At 41.6% G+C, this 21377-nt stretch overlaps 1 protein-coding gene across 14 annotated transcripts in view; it reads right to left on the bottom strand.

The window, feature by feature from the left end:
* The window catches only part of tmcc1a (transmembrane and coiled-coil domain family 1a), a 48532-nt gene extending 28668 nt beyond the window's left edge, over positions 1–19864 (bottom strand). The window contains exons 1-6 of one of the 14 annotated variants that reach the window (XM_084366667.1): positions 19767–19864; positions 18207–18287; positions 17566–17666; positions 16533–16624; positions 7434–7479; positions 5951–6880 (exon numbers count right to left, since the gene is read on the bottom strand). In XM_084366667.1, coding sequence (XP_084222793.1) covers positions 5951–6637 — 687 coding nt within the window. In that variant the 5' untranslated portion in view covers positions 6638–6880; positions 7434–7479; positions 16533–16624; ... (1 more) ...; positions 18207–18287; positions 19767–19864. Of the gene's footprint in view, positions 1–3123; positions 3359–5950; positions 6881–7429; positions 7480–16532; positions 16625–17565; positions 17667–18206; positions 18288–19644; positions 19731–19766 lie in introns of those variants that run through there. The other 13 variants (XM_084366671.1, XM_084366673.1, XM_084366669.1 and 10 more) reach the window with 13 other exon arrangements.
* Between the last annotated feature and the right edge of the window lie 1513 nt (positions 19865–21377).

The following is a 21377-nucleotide window of genomic DNA, read 5'->3' as shown; positions in this document are numbered from 1 at the left end:
GCACAAACTCTTTCGTCAACACACAGCCAGGAGCCTCGGGAGGTGAGCGATGATGAGAGCGCAGTGATGAGGATGTTAAACTAACAGGGACGGAACAAGCCCCAGGAGACCAGGTGATGTTCAGCACCTCCCACTGACACTTCTCCTTTCCACTCTCTAACGGGACAGCACTGGTGAGGTCACAAAAGAGGACCAAATCCTTCATAAGTGGGTCTGTATTGTCAAAAAAATGCAGATTGATTGTTTTTTTAAGAATCCTATTAGTGAAAGCCACTAAATGTACTATAAATACATGGTTGAAATTGGACGGCACAAAACAAACAGCTCAACAGCAAATTTATATAGAGTTCGAGTCTTCTAAACAATTTATTTTGGCCATGTCTTCAACAAACCTTCATGCATTTTCTCTCTTTTTTGAGAGAGAATCAAGCAACATTTCTTTTTCCTTCTCCCTTAAAAATAATATTTAACAGTATGTCATTATTGAGCCACACTGCATTTCTTTCCTCTAAATCTTATCATTTTGTGTGTTCAATCCAAAGACCAACATAAACATAATCGAGTTAGCTAAACAGATTAAATATATATATATATATTTTAATAACATTATCTAATATGATGTTGTTCTGATTCATAAATTGACCCAGTTTTTAAACATTGGCATATTTGGACACTTTAATTCTTTAAGGCCAGCCTGATAAATATGAGGAGACAAACAATAAGATATTTGTCTATATGTGTTTCATACCATGTACATTATAAGATTCACACAATAACATTAACTTGGGGCACTTCAGGAAACACATTTTTAGACCTTCTTCCATGTCATTCACTCTGAGTTATTAGTCAATTTAAGAAGTCTTAATTTTTCCTTATCCTGTTTTTAGCTGCCTTCATGTAATTGAAATTTAAAATGATAGTTTGTTTGACCGTGTAGGAAGCTACGCTATGTACTGCTGTGAGCAGGAGTGGCAGCAAAATGTATTTTGGGATCGTAAAAGCTAAAAAATCTGTTTAAGTCTACACTATATTTAGAATATTTCCATCACTTTACCTTGCTGTTAGACAGCCTTTTCTGACGGAGGACTGAAGCCATTTTATCCATCTATTCTCTCTTCAAAAGCCACCAGACTCCTTTGTTATAAACAGTAATTTTACCTCACGGAACATGGAAGTTGCTGGTCTACCGCTGCCTCGATCGCTTAGTGTGTTTGCGTTATTGTGTAAATTTGTTGTTTAAAAGGTTAGTTGTGATTCACAGAAGTTACACAACAACACAAACAAAATAGACACAAAATCAAAGGAGTCTGGTGGCTTTGGAGGAAGCAATATAACAGCTTCAGTTCCCTGTTGGTAAAGGGCTTTCTGACAGCAAGGTAAAGCATTGAACGTTTTCTAAATATAGCGTACACTTGGACTTGTTTGGCTGTTTTGAGGTGGCTAAAATACATTTTCTCCTTGTCCACAGCAGTATGTTGATTAGCTTCCTACACCTTTGCTCCTACAGCTTCTCCAAACTGAAGGCGTTCCTACCGCAGTCTGACTGTGGATAGGTCACTCATACAACACCACAACAACTCAAACTATCTATTTAAAATGTGAATTGCCTTGCACTGTATAAGATACTGATCCTCTGAGAGTAGTCCTTGCTGAGAGTATTTCAAGTTTTAGTAGTACACACAGTTTGGCTGGTGTTCCTCTGAGGCATGTTTGTATTGAGCTGGTTAGTGATCACTGCAGGAGAACACGCAGAATGTTTTCTCCGACATGGAAACCAAATTTCAGGGATAGACAAAAGGAGGATGAGCAGGAAGACAGGTGGACATGTGGATATGTGGCCTGGGGTAAAGTGATGGGGTCATCTACCCAAGGGAGACGAGGTTAGTGAACATTTGCAGACAGGCCCTGGAGGATGTTATGTTCTCCAAAGACAAACGCCGCTTCAGTCTTTCTCACGCACAAAAATCCTATGGTGTGAGAGGAGTAGCCCCAAGGCTTGGCTTCTGTTTCATCTCAACTCAGTAGCTCATATCCCACTACAGCCTACTCCCTGGTTTTGTCCAACCTCCTGTCTTAAACAACTCTTCCATCCTCCTGACACTAAACATTCTGCACCTTGCGGCCCTACATTTCCTCTGTTTGTTTTTACTACTGTTTTATCCCTCTGAGAAGTTAGGATGGACCAGACAAGATCAGTCCCTGCCAGTCTGAGATCAGGCCTTCCAGTCTGAAAGTGAGACTGTGCCTTGAGCTGTCTGCCCATGTGTACATCTGTGCATGTTGATGCTTCCAGGCATATTATGATCATCCACCAGCACTATTGCACAAAGCAAAAGATGAATAGGGAGGGTTTATTCAGTCAATCAATTAATAAGTAGCTAATTGTAATCAATCCCGCAGGCTGAGCACCAGCTGCAGAAGAGTGAGCTCTTAACAGACCTAATGCTGAGCTTTAACACCGCCGTCAGGGGATACATACATCAAACTCATGGGCAGTTGTATAGCACAGTGAAGTAGCCTGTTATTGCAAATGAGTCATAAATGTTCCCTAATCAGCAATAATCAAACATAACATTTTCCAATAGTTACATGTACATCCCCTTGGTGATGGCTCTAATCCACCTCCCAGGCTACTTCTCTCACTGCTGTACGATGAGTTACTGTTTAACAAGAGTTGAGATAAAGTGCAAAGACAGACCGCTTGGTTACTGTATGGATCGAACTCCTTAAAATGAAAGTAAACTCAGAGGAAAATCTCTGTTTAGCACAAGATATGCAAGCAATGCTTTCTCCACAGTTGTCAACTGGCTGACACACAAGTGTATTGTTCTGCAACTGATAATAGAGTCAATTTTTTACCATTGTGACTGCAGTCCTGAACAAAGCACTGGCCAAATAGCCACAAAACAACTCTTGACACAATACCAAATAGCTGGAAGACGGAGATAGAGACAGATAGACAGAGAGGTGGGAAAAGATTTGCAAAACCATCACACAAGGGTTTGCCAGGAGCACAAATCAAAGACAACTGTGCCTTTAGCAATGAACGGAGCTGCAGTGTGGAGATGGGAAGACACAGACATGACTTTAACCTCTAAACAAGCTTGTGTGTTTTAAGCTTACCTTGGAGTACTGTCTACGAAGACTGAAGCGCTGCACCATCCTGACGTACCCACAGCTGGAACCTGTGCTCTACTCCTCTCCACTGATATCCCTCCAAAGTACACACTGCCTCACATAGTGCACTGTACATTCACACACACACACACACACACTGAAGGTACTGAAGCTAACCCTCCTCTCCAAACATCCATGTGCACACACATTTCTAGTTACCGCTTTCCTCTACTATGCAAACACAAGTGAGGATAGAGAGAGAGAAAAGAGAGAGAGAGAGGGAGATGAACAAAAAAGGGGAGGGAGAGCAAGCAAAGATAAAGACAGCTCAGCTGTGTTGCCCTCTACCCACATTCACAGTGATCCCCTGAGCTCTGTCCCTCTCTCTCTCACACAAGATGCTCACACCACATGGCTGCCAATGCACAAATGATTGGTAGTATACATACTTGCGCACACACTGAGTCTTACAGTCACACGTGTACACACCCCTTCCACATCCTCTTCTGAACACAGCACTGATAACACATTCACACAACCGGTGCTCAGCTCTCACTCATCTAGGACAAGGCAAGGTTGCCTCCTGCTTCCTGTCAGTAAGCCGAAGGGTGGGGTGAGGAGGAGGAGGAGGAGGAGGAGGAGGTGGTAGAGGCGGAGGGGGAGATTGGAGAGGAGGCGGGAGCAGCTGACTGTCTATACTAACTCTCTCCAGGGACAGAGGGAGGGGGACAGGGTAGGGAAAGAGAGAGAGAAAAGAGGAAGAGGAGAAGGGGACACATGATGAAAAGAAAAGAAAAGAAAAGAAAAGAAAAGAAAAGAAAAAGATTCCCTGTTCCTGATAATCAAATTTTGACGAGCTGTGCACCCCTCGACCCCTACAAACAGCAGGATGTCACACACCTCCAAGGTCGACCACACTGTTACTATGGCAACCCAAGCAGGGTGTAGTTCTAGGCAAGACATGACATTGCTGCGTTGCCATGTGGAGACGGGGCTGTGATGTTAGCTCAAGATGGGCGAGACAGGTTATCTCGTCTCTGTCAAGGGCGAGCTACAGACCACAGAATGGTTGATGGTCGTCCATCACAGCAGCAGGACTAATGAAGCACAGATGTCTGGCTTTCAGCCTTGCTCCGTCACCCCAGGTGAGGTCATTCGCACAGGACCCAAGGATACTTGATTTTGTGGATGAAGTAAGGGGGAAGGGGGATATTAAATTCAGCTTACAGATTGTCAGTTAACATGGATATCAAAAAACACTGCTCCAGACTAACTGTTCTCTGCTGGACTGATAGGAAACCAGCCATCACTCTATCTGTGGCGAACTGAAACTGAGTCCTTAGCACAGATTATTTCATTAACTCAAAGATCAGTCTAGTCTACACCAAACATGAGCTCATAATGCAAACACAACCTCCACATGAACCAAGCCCAGTGCTGCTCACAGCAGGTTAGCTGATCTGACAGTGACCTCTGGTGGCGGAGAGAAAAAAATGTCTGGTTTAGTCTGGGATACCCAATACTGAGCCTGGATACAAATCCAAACTTGGGGTATAATATTAGAATGCATGGAGCTGTGACATTTTAACAAACATTACCTTGCAACCCAGTCTTGGAATAAGTTACCTGTTCATATTAGACAAGCCCTGACTCTGACCACTTTTAAATCATAGCTCTAAACTTTTTGCACTGCCTTCTCCGACCAGTAATACCTAAAATGAATCCTCTTAGAATAGCTGTTAAACTGCCTTTATTTAATTTTAATTTTTTTATTATTAAAATAGAAAAATATTAAACCGAACTGGTTGAATTTTAAATGCGTCTCTTGTATTGCTTGCCTGTACTTTTGCTCTTTTGAAATGTTTATGTTTTAACTTTTTGCTGTATCTTATCCTCTACAGTACATTAAATTGATTTATCAAATGTATTTCAAATAGACTACATATTGTAAGTACTTCATTAATAGATGAATTATCCAAGCCGAATACTTAAGGAGAGATTCTGAAACCACAGTGATGTGCAGTCTATTACAGAATTGACTGTAAACCTGGAACAAAACCGTTAAAAGTGAAATACAGTTTTAAAGGAACGTTTGTATTTCTAATGCTCATTCTGACCAGATCCCCTCTTGATGTGACTTGGGGGAAAATTCGTGGAGTTTGTTTCACGCAAAAAATACATGTCGAACTTTATCTGAATATATTATGAAATGCTTCAGCAGTCAACAGAGTAGCAGAGTTACACAACATTTCTGTTTCTCTACAGATGGCGTTTGTGTCCCAAGCTGCGGAGGGATGGTGACTCAAAGAGGGAATCTGGTACTAAAATGACTGTAACTTTGTAGGATTACTCTGACTGCTGAAGCCTCATATTAGAGTCATATAAACTGTTTTTGCACAGGATAAGGATTGTGTATTCAATATTCATATGGACAGCACTATTGTATTGAGACTTGCATGAAAAATTGTGAACCTATCCTTTAACCACTGGCTACACTGTTAGTGTGTATCTATATAAGTGTGCGCATGCATTTGTTTTTGTGTTTCATTTGTTAGTAAGCTGCATCGTGTCTGGCCTTGGCTTGGATTAATGATGATGTTTTGCTCATAAAAACCATCTTTGCACTCAATCAATAGTCAGTAGACAGCAGTATAGACCCGTCTCTCTGCATTCACAGCTAATACAGCAGGGAGTGTTATATCAGCAGCAAGGTGAACCTCAGCTTTTGATTGACAGTTCACTGACAAACAAGGTCTGACACCAGTAAAAGGGTAAAGAGACACATCTATCAGCCTGTGTCGTAATAATATGATTCATAGCTGCTGTCACTTACCCTATCAGTCTCCTCCGTTGACTGGTACCCTGACGAAAGCACCACATCGCCGCCAACGTACCCAGGGGTGGGGCTGCTGGGTGTGGTGTCAGTTGTGGAAGAGGAACGTGGACGGCTGGTATGGTGCTGTGGATCGTGGGTGTAGCGGCGGTGTGGGGCCTGGGGGCTGCCTCTCAGGAGAGGATCGCGGTCTCCACTCCCGGATCCTGACCCGGATCCCTTACTGCGCCGGCTCTGGAGGCTGGTCCCACGCCTCATCATGCCCACAGCGGCTGAGCCCTGCCCAGCTGCAGAGGGAACCACATGAGCAGAGAGGTGGTCAGATTCAGGAGAGCAGGGCCCCGAGGCGTCCTGGGGGGCAGAGGGGGAGGTGCCACCTGCTGACACTACAGAGGAAGACGAGGAGGAGGACGAGGAGGGGATGGTGGAACGAGAGAGGGAGAGGCGTTTACGCTGCTGCTGGAACAGCTGCTTCAGTCCCTGGCCAAGAATCCCCATGCTCTCCCTGGCGTTTTGGCTCATCTTACTGAAGGAGGGGTGCTCTGACTGGGATGAGGCCCTCTTCAACCCCGGGCCTTGTGACCCCACTGCCTCTCTTCTAGCTCCAGGACCTGAACTAGAACCCACCCCCTCCTGCTCCATCTGACTATCATCCCCCTGCTGCATATGTCCCTGCTGACCTCTCATGAATAGCAGGGAGAAACTGCCCTATTAAACAGTCTGCTAACACCTCTCTACATGCAGAGGGTCACACCAGGACAAAAACTGAAGGCGAAAAGACTAGAAAATAGTCGACTACTGTACAAAAGGGAACAGTGTAAGTGGAGATGGAACTGTCTGATGGAGGGTTGGATTGGCTCAGTGGCAGTCAGAGGGATGAATCCAAAGGGAGCGTGCATCTTTGATTCAGGAACAAGTAGCCATGCTGGTCTAGCACAGAGAGAGAGATGGAGTATGAGAGGCTGGAATGTGGCCTAGATCCAGTGACATGCATTCACTTATTTTCACTTAAACTCATGACCATTTGCATCTTCGAAATTTCGTTTACAGTGTGCAGGCTGGTCGGCATTCATCTGCATTGAAACACCAACATTAATACGCAACTTGAGTGTTTTTAGGTTAAAAAATAAATAGGATGCTGCATCATCAGTTCAATATGATATCAGACAGGCTGCATCAGTGACAGCCATGCCAGGCCTCTGAATCATCCTACATTGAGACAGGCCAATCTTGTGTGAGCAAATACATGTAGTAAAAGGAAAACAAACTGGATCCAGGTTAGCTAGCATGACACAAAGTTCACAAAATGAAGCATAAATTAATTAATTACTCACGCCAAGACTACAAACAACAGCCTGGAGGAGGATGGAGTCAGACAAGCACAAGAGGCTGGCAGAATAAAAGAAAGGATGAAGAGAAGAGTAGAGGCGCGTGAGAGGGAAAGAGATAACGACGCACATCAGGAGAGGAAGAACCCACCTACCATCAGCCCAACTGTCAGCCGCGTGTGACTCAGTCCTGTGGTTTACCTGGTAGAGAGGAGGATGGAGGGAGGGAGACCAAAGACAGAAAAACAGAGAATCATTTTTAGCTTCAAGCATGTGATTCTGTTTGCAATCAATAATTATTTACACCATGAGCTGTGAACATGCTTGGTGTATTGAACACAGAACAACTCTGGGTGTATTCCTTCAGGACCTCATTTAGTATCCCAAAAGACATCCCTTCCTTATTCCGTGGCGGTATCAAGAGACAAGGGTTTCCGCACAAGAAACAACACACAGAGCCGTGTCACGAACACAGAGCACAGTGCATGATCGCCTCCTACAGCCTCGCATGCTGCCTTGCAAGCGGCCTCGCATGCTGCCTCGCACACTGCCTCGCACGTTGCCTTGCACACAGCCTCAGTGAAGTCAGCGACAAACCCAACAGAGTGGACACCTGATAACACACAAGCCGTCTCCCTCAAGAAGGGACCTTATTGGTGGAGCAGTGATCACCTCAGAGATAGACCCACGTACAGACAGGCAGTCTGCTCGAGCCTCCCTGCAGCATCAATAGCTGCTCCCACTGAGGGAAACAAAACAAGCGAGGCAGGAACATTCAGAGCCCTGGGGAGGGACGCTTACATACTCAAACTATATTCCTTCAGCTGCACTGTCAGGTCATGAAGAATAACACAAAGTTGGACAGACAGGCGCACTTATGCACCTATAAGTGCATGAAAAGGGCTTTGGGATATGACATTAAATATCATTTGACGATAGAAAAACACCTATCCTTTCAGATTATGCTCAATTTTTTTATTTTGTAGCTCTTTACAGCAATATTGTGGCAAGCAGCTGTCAGCGATGTTAACCCTTTAATGACTATAATTTGAGTTGCAACAATTATATAATCAGTTGTCATCTATTCATTTAACTGCCACGTATTTTGATAATTTATTAAACAGTTTAAATGAAAGAAAATCTCTGATTCCAGCATCTTAAATGTGAATATTTTCTGGTTTATTTACTCATCAAATTGAATATCTTTGGGTTGTGGACAAAACAAGACATTTGAGCATGTCATCTTGGGCTTTGGGAAACACTGATTGACATTGTTCACTATTTTCTGACATTTTAAAGAACAACTTATTACAACTGAATCGCAGCCCTACAGTAATTGTGGCACAACTTCTCTTGCAGTTGTTTTATAAAATCTGGTTTCAAGCTTTATCATCGACTACATCATTAACAACAAGCCGCATGCAGCTAACCTGCTATCTACCATTTTTTAAAAGAATTTATTTCAATGTTTTATTACAAGATTAACAAAAAAATTGCACAAAGGCTCAAAATAAAGACAGAAAAATAATCAAATATGAGTGTGCACCTTTAATTTGACGAGTATGTAATACAAAATATAAGAAATATGTCTTTTTATGTGGTTATTTTATATAAACTAATCATTTAATTTACAGAAAATGAGCTATATTTTGATATGTACCATTATCTGTGTATGAAATGACCACAGGATATGAGATTTCAGCCGTATTGCGAGGCCTTGTGTGAGAATGCAATCTATGCAAATGAAGCTGTGACAGGCTCGCTTCACATCGCTGTGGAGACAATCAGCTGTTCAGTTTCGCACTCCGTCCAGAGACAGAAGAAGAACGAGCAAGAAGCTGCTTGCAGGTAGCGCACTGCTCTTCACAATGCCCACACTGTCACTGCCAAGAATAGGCGCATTCATGCACATAAACACATTCACACAGCAGCTTTTACTTTCTCCACGAGCTGATCGTGATAGGCAGATTCAGACCGGCAGATACTAATGTGCACAATTCAGAGGATGTCGATGCCAATCAGTTGCATGCGACTGTAGCCTGCCAAACACAGAGCGAGAGAGAGGGAAAGAGAAAGAGAGAGGGAGCAGGTGTTAAACAGGTTCTCTTTAGTCACCTGCTAGCTGGCTGCTGCCTGGAGCTCTTAAAATATTGTGCTGTCAACCATTAAGCAGTGCCCCTCATATGAATAATAACACAGCTTCGACTTGCTATGGTTTACTGATTACACCTGAGCCATGATTCTATATCATCAGGGTTTTTTCTAGTAAAAATACAGTTCATTATGAGGAAACAATGGTTATCATATAGGAACAATTATGTTACAAATACTCTGAAGGAAACCTGCTCGTATTACCTGAAAATAATAAGGAATGTGAATATTCAAACATATAGCTTAAAGGGAAAGTTCACTCAAAAATGGATAATTGTCCTCATACCTGTAGTCTTATTTATCCATCTAGATTGTTTTGGTGTGAGTTGCTGAGTTTATGAGATACCAGCCACTGCGATGTCCATCTTTTCTCCAATATAATGGAGCAAGAAGGCACTCTCGTGGTGCTACCCTCCAAAAAACTCAGCAAAACTGTCACTTTAATATTACCAGGTGGCTAAATGCAATGAGCACTTTTTTTTTTTACACGATTGAGCACCTGTTTCTAGATTATTTAATCTGATTAAAGTTGTTGGCTTTCTTTCGTCCTTCCTTCCTTCCTTCCTTCCTTCCTTTCTTTCTTCAACTTTCTATGAACTTCCTGTAAGACCATAGAAGGTGAACCACACATGCACACAAGTGTAACATAATCAAGTGTACATGCATACTTGATTCTGCATGCATGCCTTCACCCTCACACTGAGACAGGAAGTGGTATTTTCTGGCGGCCACAGTGAAGTATAATTGATTATGATGAAGCACTGTGTTTCTGTTGTTTGGGAGCTGGGGAGTGGAGGGGTAAACCTAAGTTAATCCTGTCCCGAAGCTGAAGCTGAACCTGAAGCCCTGTCCCTCCCTCCCTCTGTGTCTGTAAATCCCCTCCTTCATCCCCAGGATGATCCCAACACTGGATTGGATGTTTTCTTGATTGCCTACGGTTTTATATTCAAACTAAATCCTCTTTCAGAAGCCTTTAGAGGACAAAGCTTTATTATCAGACTTGGTGTGTATGAATGTGTATGTGTGAGGGGTCCTGCATCTGTGTTTCATTTCAGCAAGCAGGCACCTTGATGAGGTGATGACGCAAAAGAACAAACACCAGATGGATTTTTGAATGACGACCAATCCAATTCTGAACCAAATGACATCAGATCGCTTCATTAAACTAGTGACATAACACCAAGGTGATACTGCACATTTAAACATAAACAAGTTAGCATTCTGTATTTTGTTTTTTTTTCTGAATATCTGAAAAAAATATTGTTAATAGCTTAGGTAACTAATTTAAAAAAATAATAATGCAAAAGAGCAAGAAATCTCACGTTCACTACCCATTTTATTTTTTATATCCTTCAGACAATTTTGACAGAAATGCACAACTGCACTTTCTCTCCTCATTCGCTCCTCAGATCAACCTCAGAAACATGGATGGATTTATTCCTGTGTATTTAGGCCGTGTCCACCACAGAAACAGATCAGTGATTAACAGGTGTCAGTGACAGCTGGGGTCAGTAGCCTCGGCAGTGAGTCAGCATGTTTCTCAGAAATTTGACAATGCTGTCAGAGGGGAATTACAAACGGCCACATGGACAATGGCCTCTCTGGAACCGCGTCACCCTCGCTCATACCCTTGTATAAATACACACGCACGCACGCACGCACGCACGCGCACACACACACACACACACACACACACACACACACACACACACACACACACACACACACACACACACACACACACACACATCCTTGTCCTTAGCTCTGTAGCTCATTCCATTCAGCTGAGCTGCCAGTCGTCTGGCCCTGCAGTCATTGTCTTTGACCAGCTCAACTAGAGAGATGGTGAACGACTGGGAGAGAGAACCGCTCTCATTGGCAATTGGTCATTTTGACAGTATTAACTCAAATTTAATAAAATGAAGAGGTAATGTGATTAATTTTGCACAATAATCATCGTATATCTTTAACTTCCTGATTTCTTAGCCTCGTTTAAAAAAGCTGCTGGTATTTAACAACAAATCATAATATCACAACTTGCTGTAAATGTTCACTTTAGCTCTTTGTATTGATAGCTGAATCCTCATCCAGGCAGAAAGATTATACTGATGAGAATGTGGCACTGAAGTGTTCAAAAATAACATCCATTATCATAATTAAACAAAGAAGGCAATCAAAGATGATTATTTGAAAAGGATGTTAAGCTCCAAAATTGCAATGGTGGCGTGACAACTTGATTATTTAAGTGAATTAGTATACAATCTGCCAAATCTAAAAACATTAAAATTATTAATCAGTACTGCAGTACAGTCGTTTCATGCAGTTTTTTTTTTCCATATTTACAGTAGTCCCAAAACAAATATCCTCACAATAACCTGATCACTGTTTCTTTTTCACTGTTATACTCAAAAGGGGCAATATGTAAGAAGTGTCAATTGTCAAATTCATAGGGGGCGACATATCACCAGAGTAACTGCTAAATGCTGTTAACTGTTGCTGCCTATGGCTAGTTAGCTCAGTTAGCCGTGCAGGTAGCAGTTTGGACTGGGAGCTTGGGAGCAAGGGAGAGTCAATGTTAACACCGCTAGCTGAGGAGCTTTGGACTGGGGCGAGCTGGTTAGCATGCTGACTTCATTAGATATCTCTGCAACATAATACTTAAAAATCTTTGGGTCAAAACTGCTAATTATTAACACTGTGTTGATAATCATTCGTAGAATTCTTACATATAACCCCTTTAATATCACTCTTGACTTGTAAAACAAGTCGCAAACAGGGCATGACCAACAACAAGTGGAGGTCAATCTGTCCCATGCTCTTTGACAGTGAAGCAGCCATGTTGTTGTTCATTGTTGAACATACAGTTACTGAACTCAAAATATGGCCATAGCTTAAACAAGCCCATGCAGTGTTTCCAGAAGAGTCTGAGAGCTGGCGTGGAATAGACCACTCTTTGTTCCCTCTGAGCCACACACAGGCCCATCGCTGCTCTTTGTGCTGCGCCTCTTTCACTGACAGACACACATCAATAAGAGGGGAATTAGGCCAGAGAGTTCTGGCAGCGACGTTTGTGTGTGAGTGTGTGCACGAATGTGTGTTTTTATCAGACAAAGACAGAAAAAGGAAAGAAAAACAGAGAGATACCAGGAATTATATTGTGTGGAAATGTGCATATGTGTACATATGTTTGTGGTTGTGTGTTGTCTTTGACAAATGGAAAATGGACCGTATCTCATTCAGCAGCTGCATAATGACAGCATAGGCAGGAAACAGGAACAATCGTTATTGTATTTATCTGTGCGTGCGTGTGTGTGTGTGGCAGGGAGGCAGCGAATGGCAGAGTTGTGACACTTCTGACAGTGCAGGAGATGACTTCAGCATACTGCAAACAGTGTGATAAGAGACACAACTCTTTGTATCAGATGGGGAGTAAGTGAGAGAAGAAAGACAGAGGGTTACAGAGGGAGTGAAAGAGGCCAGACTGGATCAAAGGCATCCGTACGAGGCGTGTTTCGCCTGGCCGTGTCGGGTTCAGCTCGGGTGCTCAGCAGAGAGTGTGTCTGAATGAGGAGGTGAATGGCAGGTAGTTCCCTGACAGAGGCATGCACAACTCCCCATTGTGCAAGATGGAACCCACGGGGAGGCCTTGCTGCCAAAGTTGTGCTCAGCTTTCCAGGAACGAGTCAAACCAGAAGACACACAATCATTTAGTCACACATGCAGACATAAAAACAAACACATTGTTGTTTGCTTAATGACACGACAGACTTGTATTTCAAAGTTGAAGAATGACACGGATCCACAGCTGGTATCTATCTTAAACTGACCTGGACACGCTTTTTCCTAAACATTTTTGATAATGAACGGAAAATATTAACCATAACAATCTACCGTCATAATCTACTCACCCCCTACGCCAATAGAAAGTCAGGGAAGTTCCATATCCCACAAAACATTTCTGGAGCTTCACAGCAAAACAGCTCTGCAGTATTTTCCTAAACAACTGAAGTAGATGGGGACTCGTTTTAAAACATAATAAAGACATAAAATGGCTCCATGAGGCTCATCCGGTGTAATCCAAGTCTCCAGAAGCCCAGAGATCCACACTTGATTTTTTAAAGATGCTTCTGAGGCCACCCACTTCTGACAGGGTGCATGCTAACACTTTTAGCGTAGCAACTACAGTGAAGATTTCCACTTTTAAAAGGGTGTAAATAACGTGTTTTCAAGTCATTTTGGGATTACGCTGGACAAGCTGTATGGAGCCATTTTACGATTTGTTTCAGTTGTTTATTTATGTTTTAAAACATGATCTACTTAAATAGATAGGGACTATTTCACCCGACCTTTAATGGGCATGGAGGTGAGCAGATAATGATTGAATTTTCATTTTTGGATAAACTTATCCTTTGAGCTTAACTAAGGCATGACCTTCATGTATGGATGTGGAAGTCTGCCTTGCCAAACAGTTCTTTAATTTATCTGATCAACAGCATAACTGAGCCACCATTTGCTATGTTTCTCTAATCATTTATTTAGTTTTCTACATGCCTCATTCATTTCTACCAACGGCCATATTGTCATACAAAATATACAAACGCACACATACACACAAGACACACACTAAAACAAAGGGAACAACAGGTGGTAAATTGGGTGTGAAGAAAGACTGAGTCATCTGAGATGAACTAATAAGAGTCTGTGAGGTGGGAGGATGCAAAGACAAAGTAACACAGACTTTGCTTATTTAAATTTCATCTCGACAGAGGAGCTATTCATCTTTTATAGTTATACACCGCTTTAAATATCTCTGGAGGTGTAGAGACAGTGAACAAATCTAGATAGCACGGCGGTGAAGTCAAACATAACTGAAGACTGGCTGTGAGTCATCAGGCTGCATGTTAAACATTATGTAGGATGAGGCTCTACATTTGTAGTGGGGAAGCCTTATTTAAGGCACACCTCCGCAACTGTGCTCAACAACACAGCAAGTGCTCTAATGAATAATTCAACATTGTTGATGGAACCGACACTGCTCCATGTTGACAACAACTGCAACCCCACTCAGCGCAGACCTAATGAGTCTAACCTGATGGCGAGACTAAGGTTCTCATTTATAGATTTTCTCAAAATGTTTCCCATGGATGAGGAGAAATTAGTATGAGATACATCTAAAGCCCTCCAAACTGATTCTCACTCTCTAACCTGATAGGTGTTTAACAGTGGCCCAAGCCTCCAACTTGGCCAACATATCTCATATTCCACCAGGTCTGGCAGTGCATCATTAACTGTCAACATGCTGGAAACCACCTACACACCAGCTGAAATCTCATACCGGAGATTGTGTTAAAGGCGCACCGACGTAAGGAATGGATAAGGCAATGTGTGTCAGGGTCAACAAACACTTTGTGCAACTGAGGAAAATAAACCTGCCAGGTTTTCAGGCCAGGGAGCATCTGGCTCTCCGTGGTGTCAGCAGGTGAGAAAAGCTTTACGCAGTCAGATATGAATCATCTGAATCGTCACCTATTTAAATAACTCCTCAGTCAGATCTTGGAGCTCAGGTAACCAGACACCCCCTACAGCCCACTAGGGGGGTTAGAAAGGATCAGCACATCCAAGCTCTGGTCTTGAAGCTTTTACTGTGAGTGTAATATTGGGCTCAACACGTAGGCTGAGGGTCAACACTATCAAGTCTAGATTCTGGGAGAGGATTTACGCTGAAAGGAGATATTGCTCATGACCTCCAAATCTTAACATGCCCTCTTCTAACTTCAGTCACCTGAAGACGAGAAGATGTAAACAAACTGAAATGAGGGTGATCAATATTGTGCAGAAGGAAAAGTCTATATGACCTTATCTTGGTCCGGATCAAAATCTGCTGTTGTCCTTCAGTGCAAAAATGTATTGAAAAGTTTATCAGCTGACATGTCAAATGACAATCTTCTAGTTTTGTCCTTTTTAGTACAAACTTCCCTCTTCTTCTTGGTGCTCAACAGGGAAACACAAAGAAGGAATTTTATACCAAAATGACTAACTTTGGAAGAAGATACTGAAGGCTTTGAAGCTCTGTTTTAAAGTGCAAGCCTTGCGACGCTGTGTGACCCCTGCCTCTTTTCTGTCTTCAAACAGGAAGGGATCTGAGGGAAGCAGGCAACTCGTTGCCACTAGAAACCACAGCTTTTATAAAGGAATTTCACCTTCAATCTAGAAGTGTGGGAGTCAGTCGTACTGGAGAGAATAAACCCAGTCTGTCCACATTTAGGGCATAAGCAGGATGGTGAAGCCAAGCTTTTAACTTGTACATGTTTCTTGATGGGAAAAACACTGATGAAAAATGATTTCAGTCTCATGCATCTAACATAAGCTGCGCCATGACACCTCTGCTACCCTTGGCCTGCTGGAAGAGAAGGAAGGTGAGAGAGCATGTGTGTGAGATAGAGAGGAAAGGAAAGCGCGTTTCCTCTCACAGATACAGCATTTCCTCTTTAGCCTCGGCTGGCCTTGCCAAGCTGAATTACTGCCCGAACGACGCTGAGATTTAGACTCCAAAGGGCAAAGACAGATAATCTCAATCCTTTTGAATCCCTTACTGCACATTCTGCATCATTTGTTTGAAAGGAAGGGACAAAAAAATTAAATTTGCGACCATAACTTGCTATAACTTAATCACAGCTCGGCTACATTAAAACACAACTTCACAAATGATGACGAGGCATCCTGTGTCAAGATGTGGTTGTTTACCTCTGTATTGTTTATTTGCAGTAAGAATAACATTAACCAAGATATAATGAACCCAAAGAACATTCTCAGTACTGAGCATCTTAACAAGACTTTTACATGATTTGAGCTCATAAGTGTTAACCAGAAGGACTCTAGTGCAGCAACAATGATATGATCCCTCACCAGCTTCCCACTCGCAAACACTGCCTGAGGTACTGTACCAGTGCCAAGAACTGAACACAGACCTTGGCAGTATTGTCTCCACAGTACAAAAAACACATTTTTTTCATCTGAGCAGCCATGCATTAGGCACTAAACAAAAGAAACAAAGGAATAGTTCACCAAAAGATGAAAATTTTTCATGAAATGTGTCTACTCACCCCCATTCCGATGCAAACTTGGGTTTTGTAGTCCCCGAAAGACTTTTCTGGCGCTTCACGACCAAACAGCGTTGAAACATTCTCCTAAACACCTGAAGTACATGTGGATTTGTTTTAAAAACATAAAAAAATGAAAAGCATAAAATGGTTCCATCAACTCCCGTGGCTCATCCGATGTAATCCAAGTCTCCCGAAACCCTGAGATCCCAAATTGATTTCAAAGGTTTGCATTTACAGTACATCCTTTTTTAAATCCCAAATCGACTGCCCATCAAGGGTGTAAGTAACGTCTTTTAAAAGAAATCTGGAATCTCTGTGCTTCCACAAACTTGGATTGCGGCGAACGAACTGGATGGACCCATTTTATGTTTGCTTTTTTCAGCTGCTGTCTTTTTTTTTTTTTCATTTTAAAAAAAGTCCCAATCTACTTCAGTTGTTTAGGAGAATGCTGCAACACTGATGTGCTGTTAAGCTACACAAATGTTTTGTTGACTAAAATTCAACATTTCAAAGGCATTTTTGGGTGAACTTAGGAACTTATCCTTTAATATCTTCTTATATGAATGAACTATTATTATGACAAAATGTTCCGTAACAACATTCACCCATTTTTCCATACCACTTATCCTATTCAGGGATACATGGGGCTGAAGCTTTTGCATGGCCTACCTCGGGCAAGAAGTACATCCCTGGCACAGCACAGTCAAACACATCCAAATAAAGAGACAAACACATATTCAGAATCACGCTTAGGGCAGTTTAGAGGCCGATTTACCAATCCTGTTTGTCTTTGAACTATGGGGGGAAATCTGCGCAATTTGTTTATGCAAGGGTTTGCCACTGATCATAAGAAGAACAAATGAAACAGCAGTGTTTATGATCATATTACTGGCATGCAGAATGATAATTTACGAGTTATTTCAGTGTTTCCAACCAAACTCTAAATTGTACATACACAAATCATCTTAAGTCTTTACAACAGAAGTCTCTACACATCAGATAAATAAAAACTATAAAACCATCATATTTATACCTTTAACTATGATGCACCTCATGTCATCTTTCTATTTCCATCTCTGCAGCTTTGTTGTGAGAAATGCAGGCTTCCTGTACACACGGCCAATTAATCAGCCCCTGTGACAGCAAGGCGAGAATACAGTTAATCTTGTGATCTGATCCTGGATAAGCACATCTTCAACGGACGCCGAAGTGCTACATGAGGCTGAGCGCAAGTCAGAGGAGGAGGCAACTCCATCTTTAGCAACCACCACAGACTTCTATTTTGTAAGCATCGTGCATGCAAACACACATACATTTACACAAACACACTCGTACAAAGAATTCTAAGCTCAGGCACAATGTGAGTGCAGTGGGAAGAGGAGGAGGAGGAGGAGGAGGAGGAGGAGGAGGGTAGCGTCATCGTGGTGGTCTGACCGTCAGAGTGAGACATGAATGGCTGCGTTAGCAGTGCCCTGAAGGGGCAGCCAAGCTCTCAGCCACTTAGCAGAGTATGCTGAACAGATAGTGAGATACATCATGTCATACCAGGTCCTTCCAACCCTCTACATGTGTATCTAATGTACATGCAATGCAGTGACAACCATCAGAGAAGGAGCAAGAGAGATGTAAACAGCAATCACAATGGATGAGTAGAGTAAGTGGATGAAAACAAACCTTCAGTCCATAATCACGTCACTGGAGTGGATTTCCTTCATTGCAGAGGAGATGACAACCTGCTACATCAGGCCCACAGGTCTTCAACAGAGAAAAGAAAAAGTGAGATGGCAACAGTAATCCTCTAAATGCTTCCTTGGCACGTTGTACTCTCTGCGTCTACCTGCATGCCTGTGTGTGAGAGTGCGTATGTCTGTCTGTCTCCCAGGCACTGATAATTATTGGTTGCGGGGGGAAAAAATGCTCCTCTGTTAAGAATACAAAGGATCAGATTAAATGAGGCTGCAGATGTCTATCCATTTCCATGACATGTCTTCAGCGCATCAGAGGGTTTATTAAAACTTGTGCAGGTTGCAAGCAACTGGCAGGGGGGCTTTGGCTAATATCATGAGCCATAGAAACACATCAATATGAGTAGAGCCCATGCAATAGAGCAATATGGCAAAGTGCAATGTCCAAATCGCAAGAACTGCAATTATTGAATAAAGGTAAAATGTGTCACAAAACAGTGTTTCAATAAAACTTTTGTAGTGCTGCAGAGATGCTCTGGCCTACAAAGCTTGTTCTCCAGATGTAATCAAACCTGTTTGTTTGGCAGAGACCGGGAGAAATGCCACATCATCATGATTTTTCTAGTTTTTCAATGACAATGAACACTGTGATGTAAAATGTTATCATTCATATGAATCACGAATTACATCACAATCTGTCAAAATAATTGCGATATCACTTTTTGACCACATCGTGCAGCCCTTAACAACAATAACATTTACTGTCTAAGATGACATTAATGCATTGACACAGTAAATTTCAGTAAGAATTTAATGAGTATAGATCATCCCAAGCATTTTTTCCTGCAATATAATTTCTAAATATATATATATAGTTATCATTTTCACTTTATATCTTGTAAATACGTTTAATGAATTAACTGGAAGTTAAAATACTCACACGTTTGACTCTGCTCCATAACAAGCTTGCAAAGTCTTAAAACTAGAGTGAAATGTGGGAGCAGATAAGGTGATTATATTTCCAGATGCGACGAATTTTAAGTGTGTTTTTGCTGTTTGTTTGCTATTATATAGGCAATAACACAAACCTGCTGTACACAACTACAATGTTCTACATCTTTTAATCATTTTGTTATTGATGTACTGCAGCAAAACGTCCGCACAGGAGATGAAAAACCCTTATAGCGACCGTTGCGAAAGATAACTGCCAATTTTCCCCTAACCTACTTTACGCAACTTAAAAGCACTTCGCGTGTGTTGTGAAAGTACATTAAGCCATATATATATAAATATAAATAATGCTAAAAGTGTTTGAAATGTTAGTCCAGTGTTGTCAGTGAGCAGCAGCAGTGTGTGTTAACGGACCCAGGTTGACAGTCCCGTTAGTGTGTCATTGCACAGAGCTGCTTATACGATGAGATATCTACCTCGACACTCTCCAACAGCTTTTCTTCGCGGCACAGACACGCAGCACACCTGACACACACGACTAAACTGACGGCAAAACAACCCCAAAAACGACCAAACTCAAAATATAGTTCACACTTACGAGGCTGATAGCAAACTGTTGGGCTGACACAGGCGTTCAGCGAGCAGCGGCGGCAGCCCTCCTCCGAGTGCCAGTTCGTCCGTCCGCCCCACGGTCCGCCGTCGTCCCGCCCACAGATTGACGTCATGACGTACGACGTAAACTAAACGGAAGACACCAGAGATGGTGTTGTGATAAGAAGACCCACTCGTCACTCTAACAAAGAGTCATATTTTACTCATCCTTAACAAGTCCAGCTTCTCCCCAGATGAAAGGTATATAATTAAGTTAATTATTATTTTAGCGAAAATATTACATTCATAAAATGAAATCGCTTGAAAGATCGTCCTCCTGTCACACCTTTAAAGTTACAGATTTGAAATCATATTTGACCTCCATTGAAAATTTGAATCTAAAAAAACAGAAATTGGCAAAAACAGTTAGCTATTTCAAATATACGCCTTTTAATTAGCAGATCTCTAGACTGTGTTTTGTTGTGTTGTGCTTTGTTTTGTTTTGTTTATTGATGTTTGGTTGTGCTGAGGGTGCACTGGAATTTTGAACTTGTATGGATTGTTTTAATGTATGTGAAGTTCTTAAATAAAAAGAGTAAAATAAAAAAATAAAAACAAAGAAGATGCCAAAAAACTTTCACTGACTATTCAATACATAGCCTATTTGTTTAGCTCTGCGACTCTACTGAGACTCAACTTGGACTTGGAAGCTAAAGACTTTCGACTTGACTTAACTTCAGACATGATGACTCAAATAAAAATAATAGTAATATGACAAACTTAATTTATATAGCATATTTAAAAGCAGAGTTTACAAAGTTCTTTGACAAACAAGCAAAAGCAGGAAACTTCCGGAAGACAGTATTGCAGAATAAACACTCAACAGTCAAGCAAGGAACACTAGTCTGAGATGAGTTAAAACAAGAAGGCAGAACAGAAAGTGTAAAAACACAAAAAGACAATATGAGTCATTCCAAGTAAAAGGAATCAAAGCCATAAAACGAAAAAGAAAATGAGAGGAAAAGTTATGCTTAAAATAGACATAATAGTAGAAAAAAAGAGCAGGAAAAAGAATAAAAAGATAGAAAGATGAAAAGTCAGTTTAAAAGGGTGACTTGACATAAAAGCAAATCTTTAAGAAGTGGGTTTTAAGAAATGATTTAAAAGAGGTTACTGATTCTGCGAGCCTAATCTCCTCAGGTTGGTCGTTCCAAAGTCGAGGGGCCCTGACGGCAAAAGCCAGCTTTTACAAAGTGTTTTGTTTGAACTGAATATCAATAATTATAGTACATACATAATCATACTTTTAGAGCTGGTTATTACTTGATACTAGCCAAAAGTTCAGTTCAGGGATCGGAATCAGTTTTGGGTTGGAAAAAATGGCATTAGTACATCTCCAGTCAGTTGAATCAGTGTAAAAGGGGCACTATATTTCAATATTTACCAAATTAATAAGGTAATAATAGTATAATATAGAAATATTTACTTTTCCACTGACTGAAAACAAGCTGTTCTCGGAGGAAAACAAGCTCCCCAGAACACTGTTTGAAGTTAGAAAGGTGGCAGGGTCCGCCAAATATAAACAAAGTAAAACAGTATGAAATTGTGTTGTCCTTTA

Source organism: Pagrus pagrus, assembly GCF_965226575.1.
Source record: "Pagrus pagrus genome assembly, chromosome: 11".
Taxonomy (NCBI): Eukaryota; Metazoa; Chordata; class Actinopteri; order Spariformes; family Sparidae; genus Pagrus; species Pagrus pagrus.
Note: the sequence above shows the minus strand (reverse complement) of the source record. Positions and strands in the feature narration are given on the sequence as shown.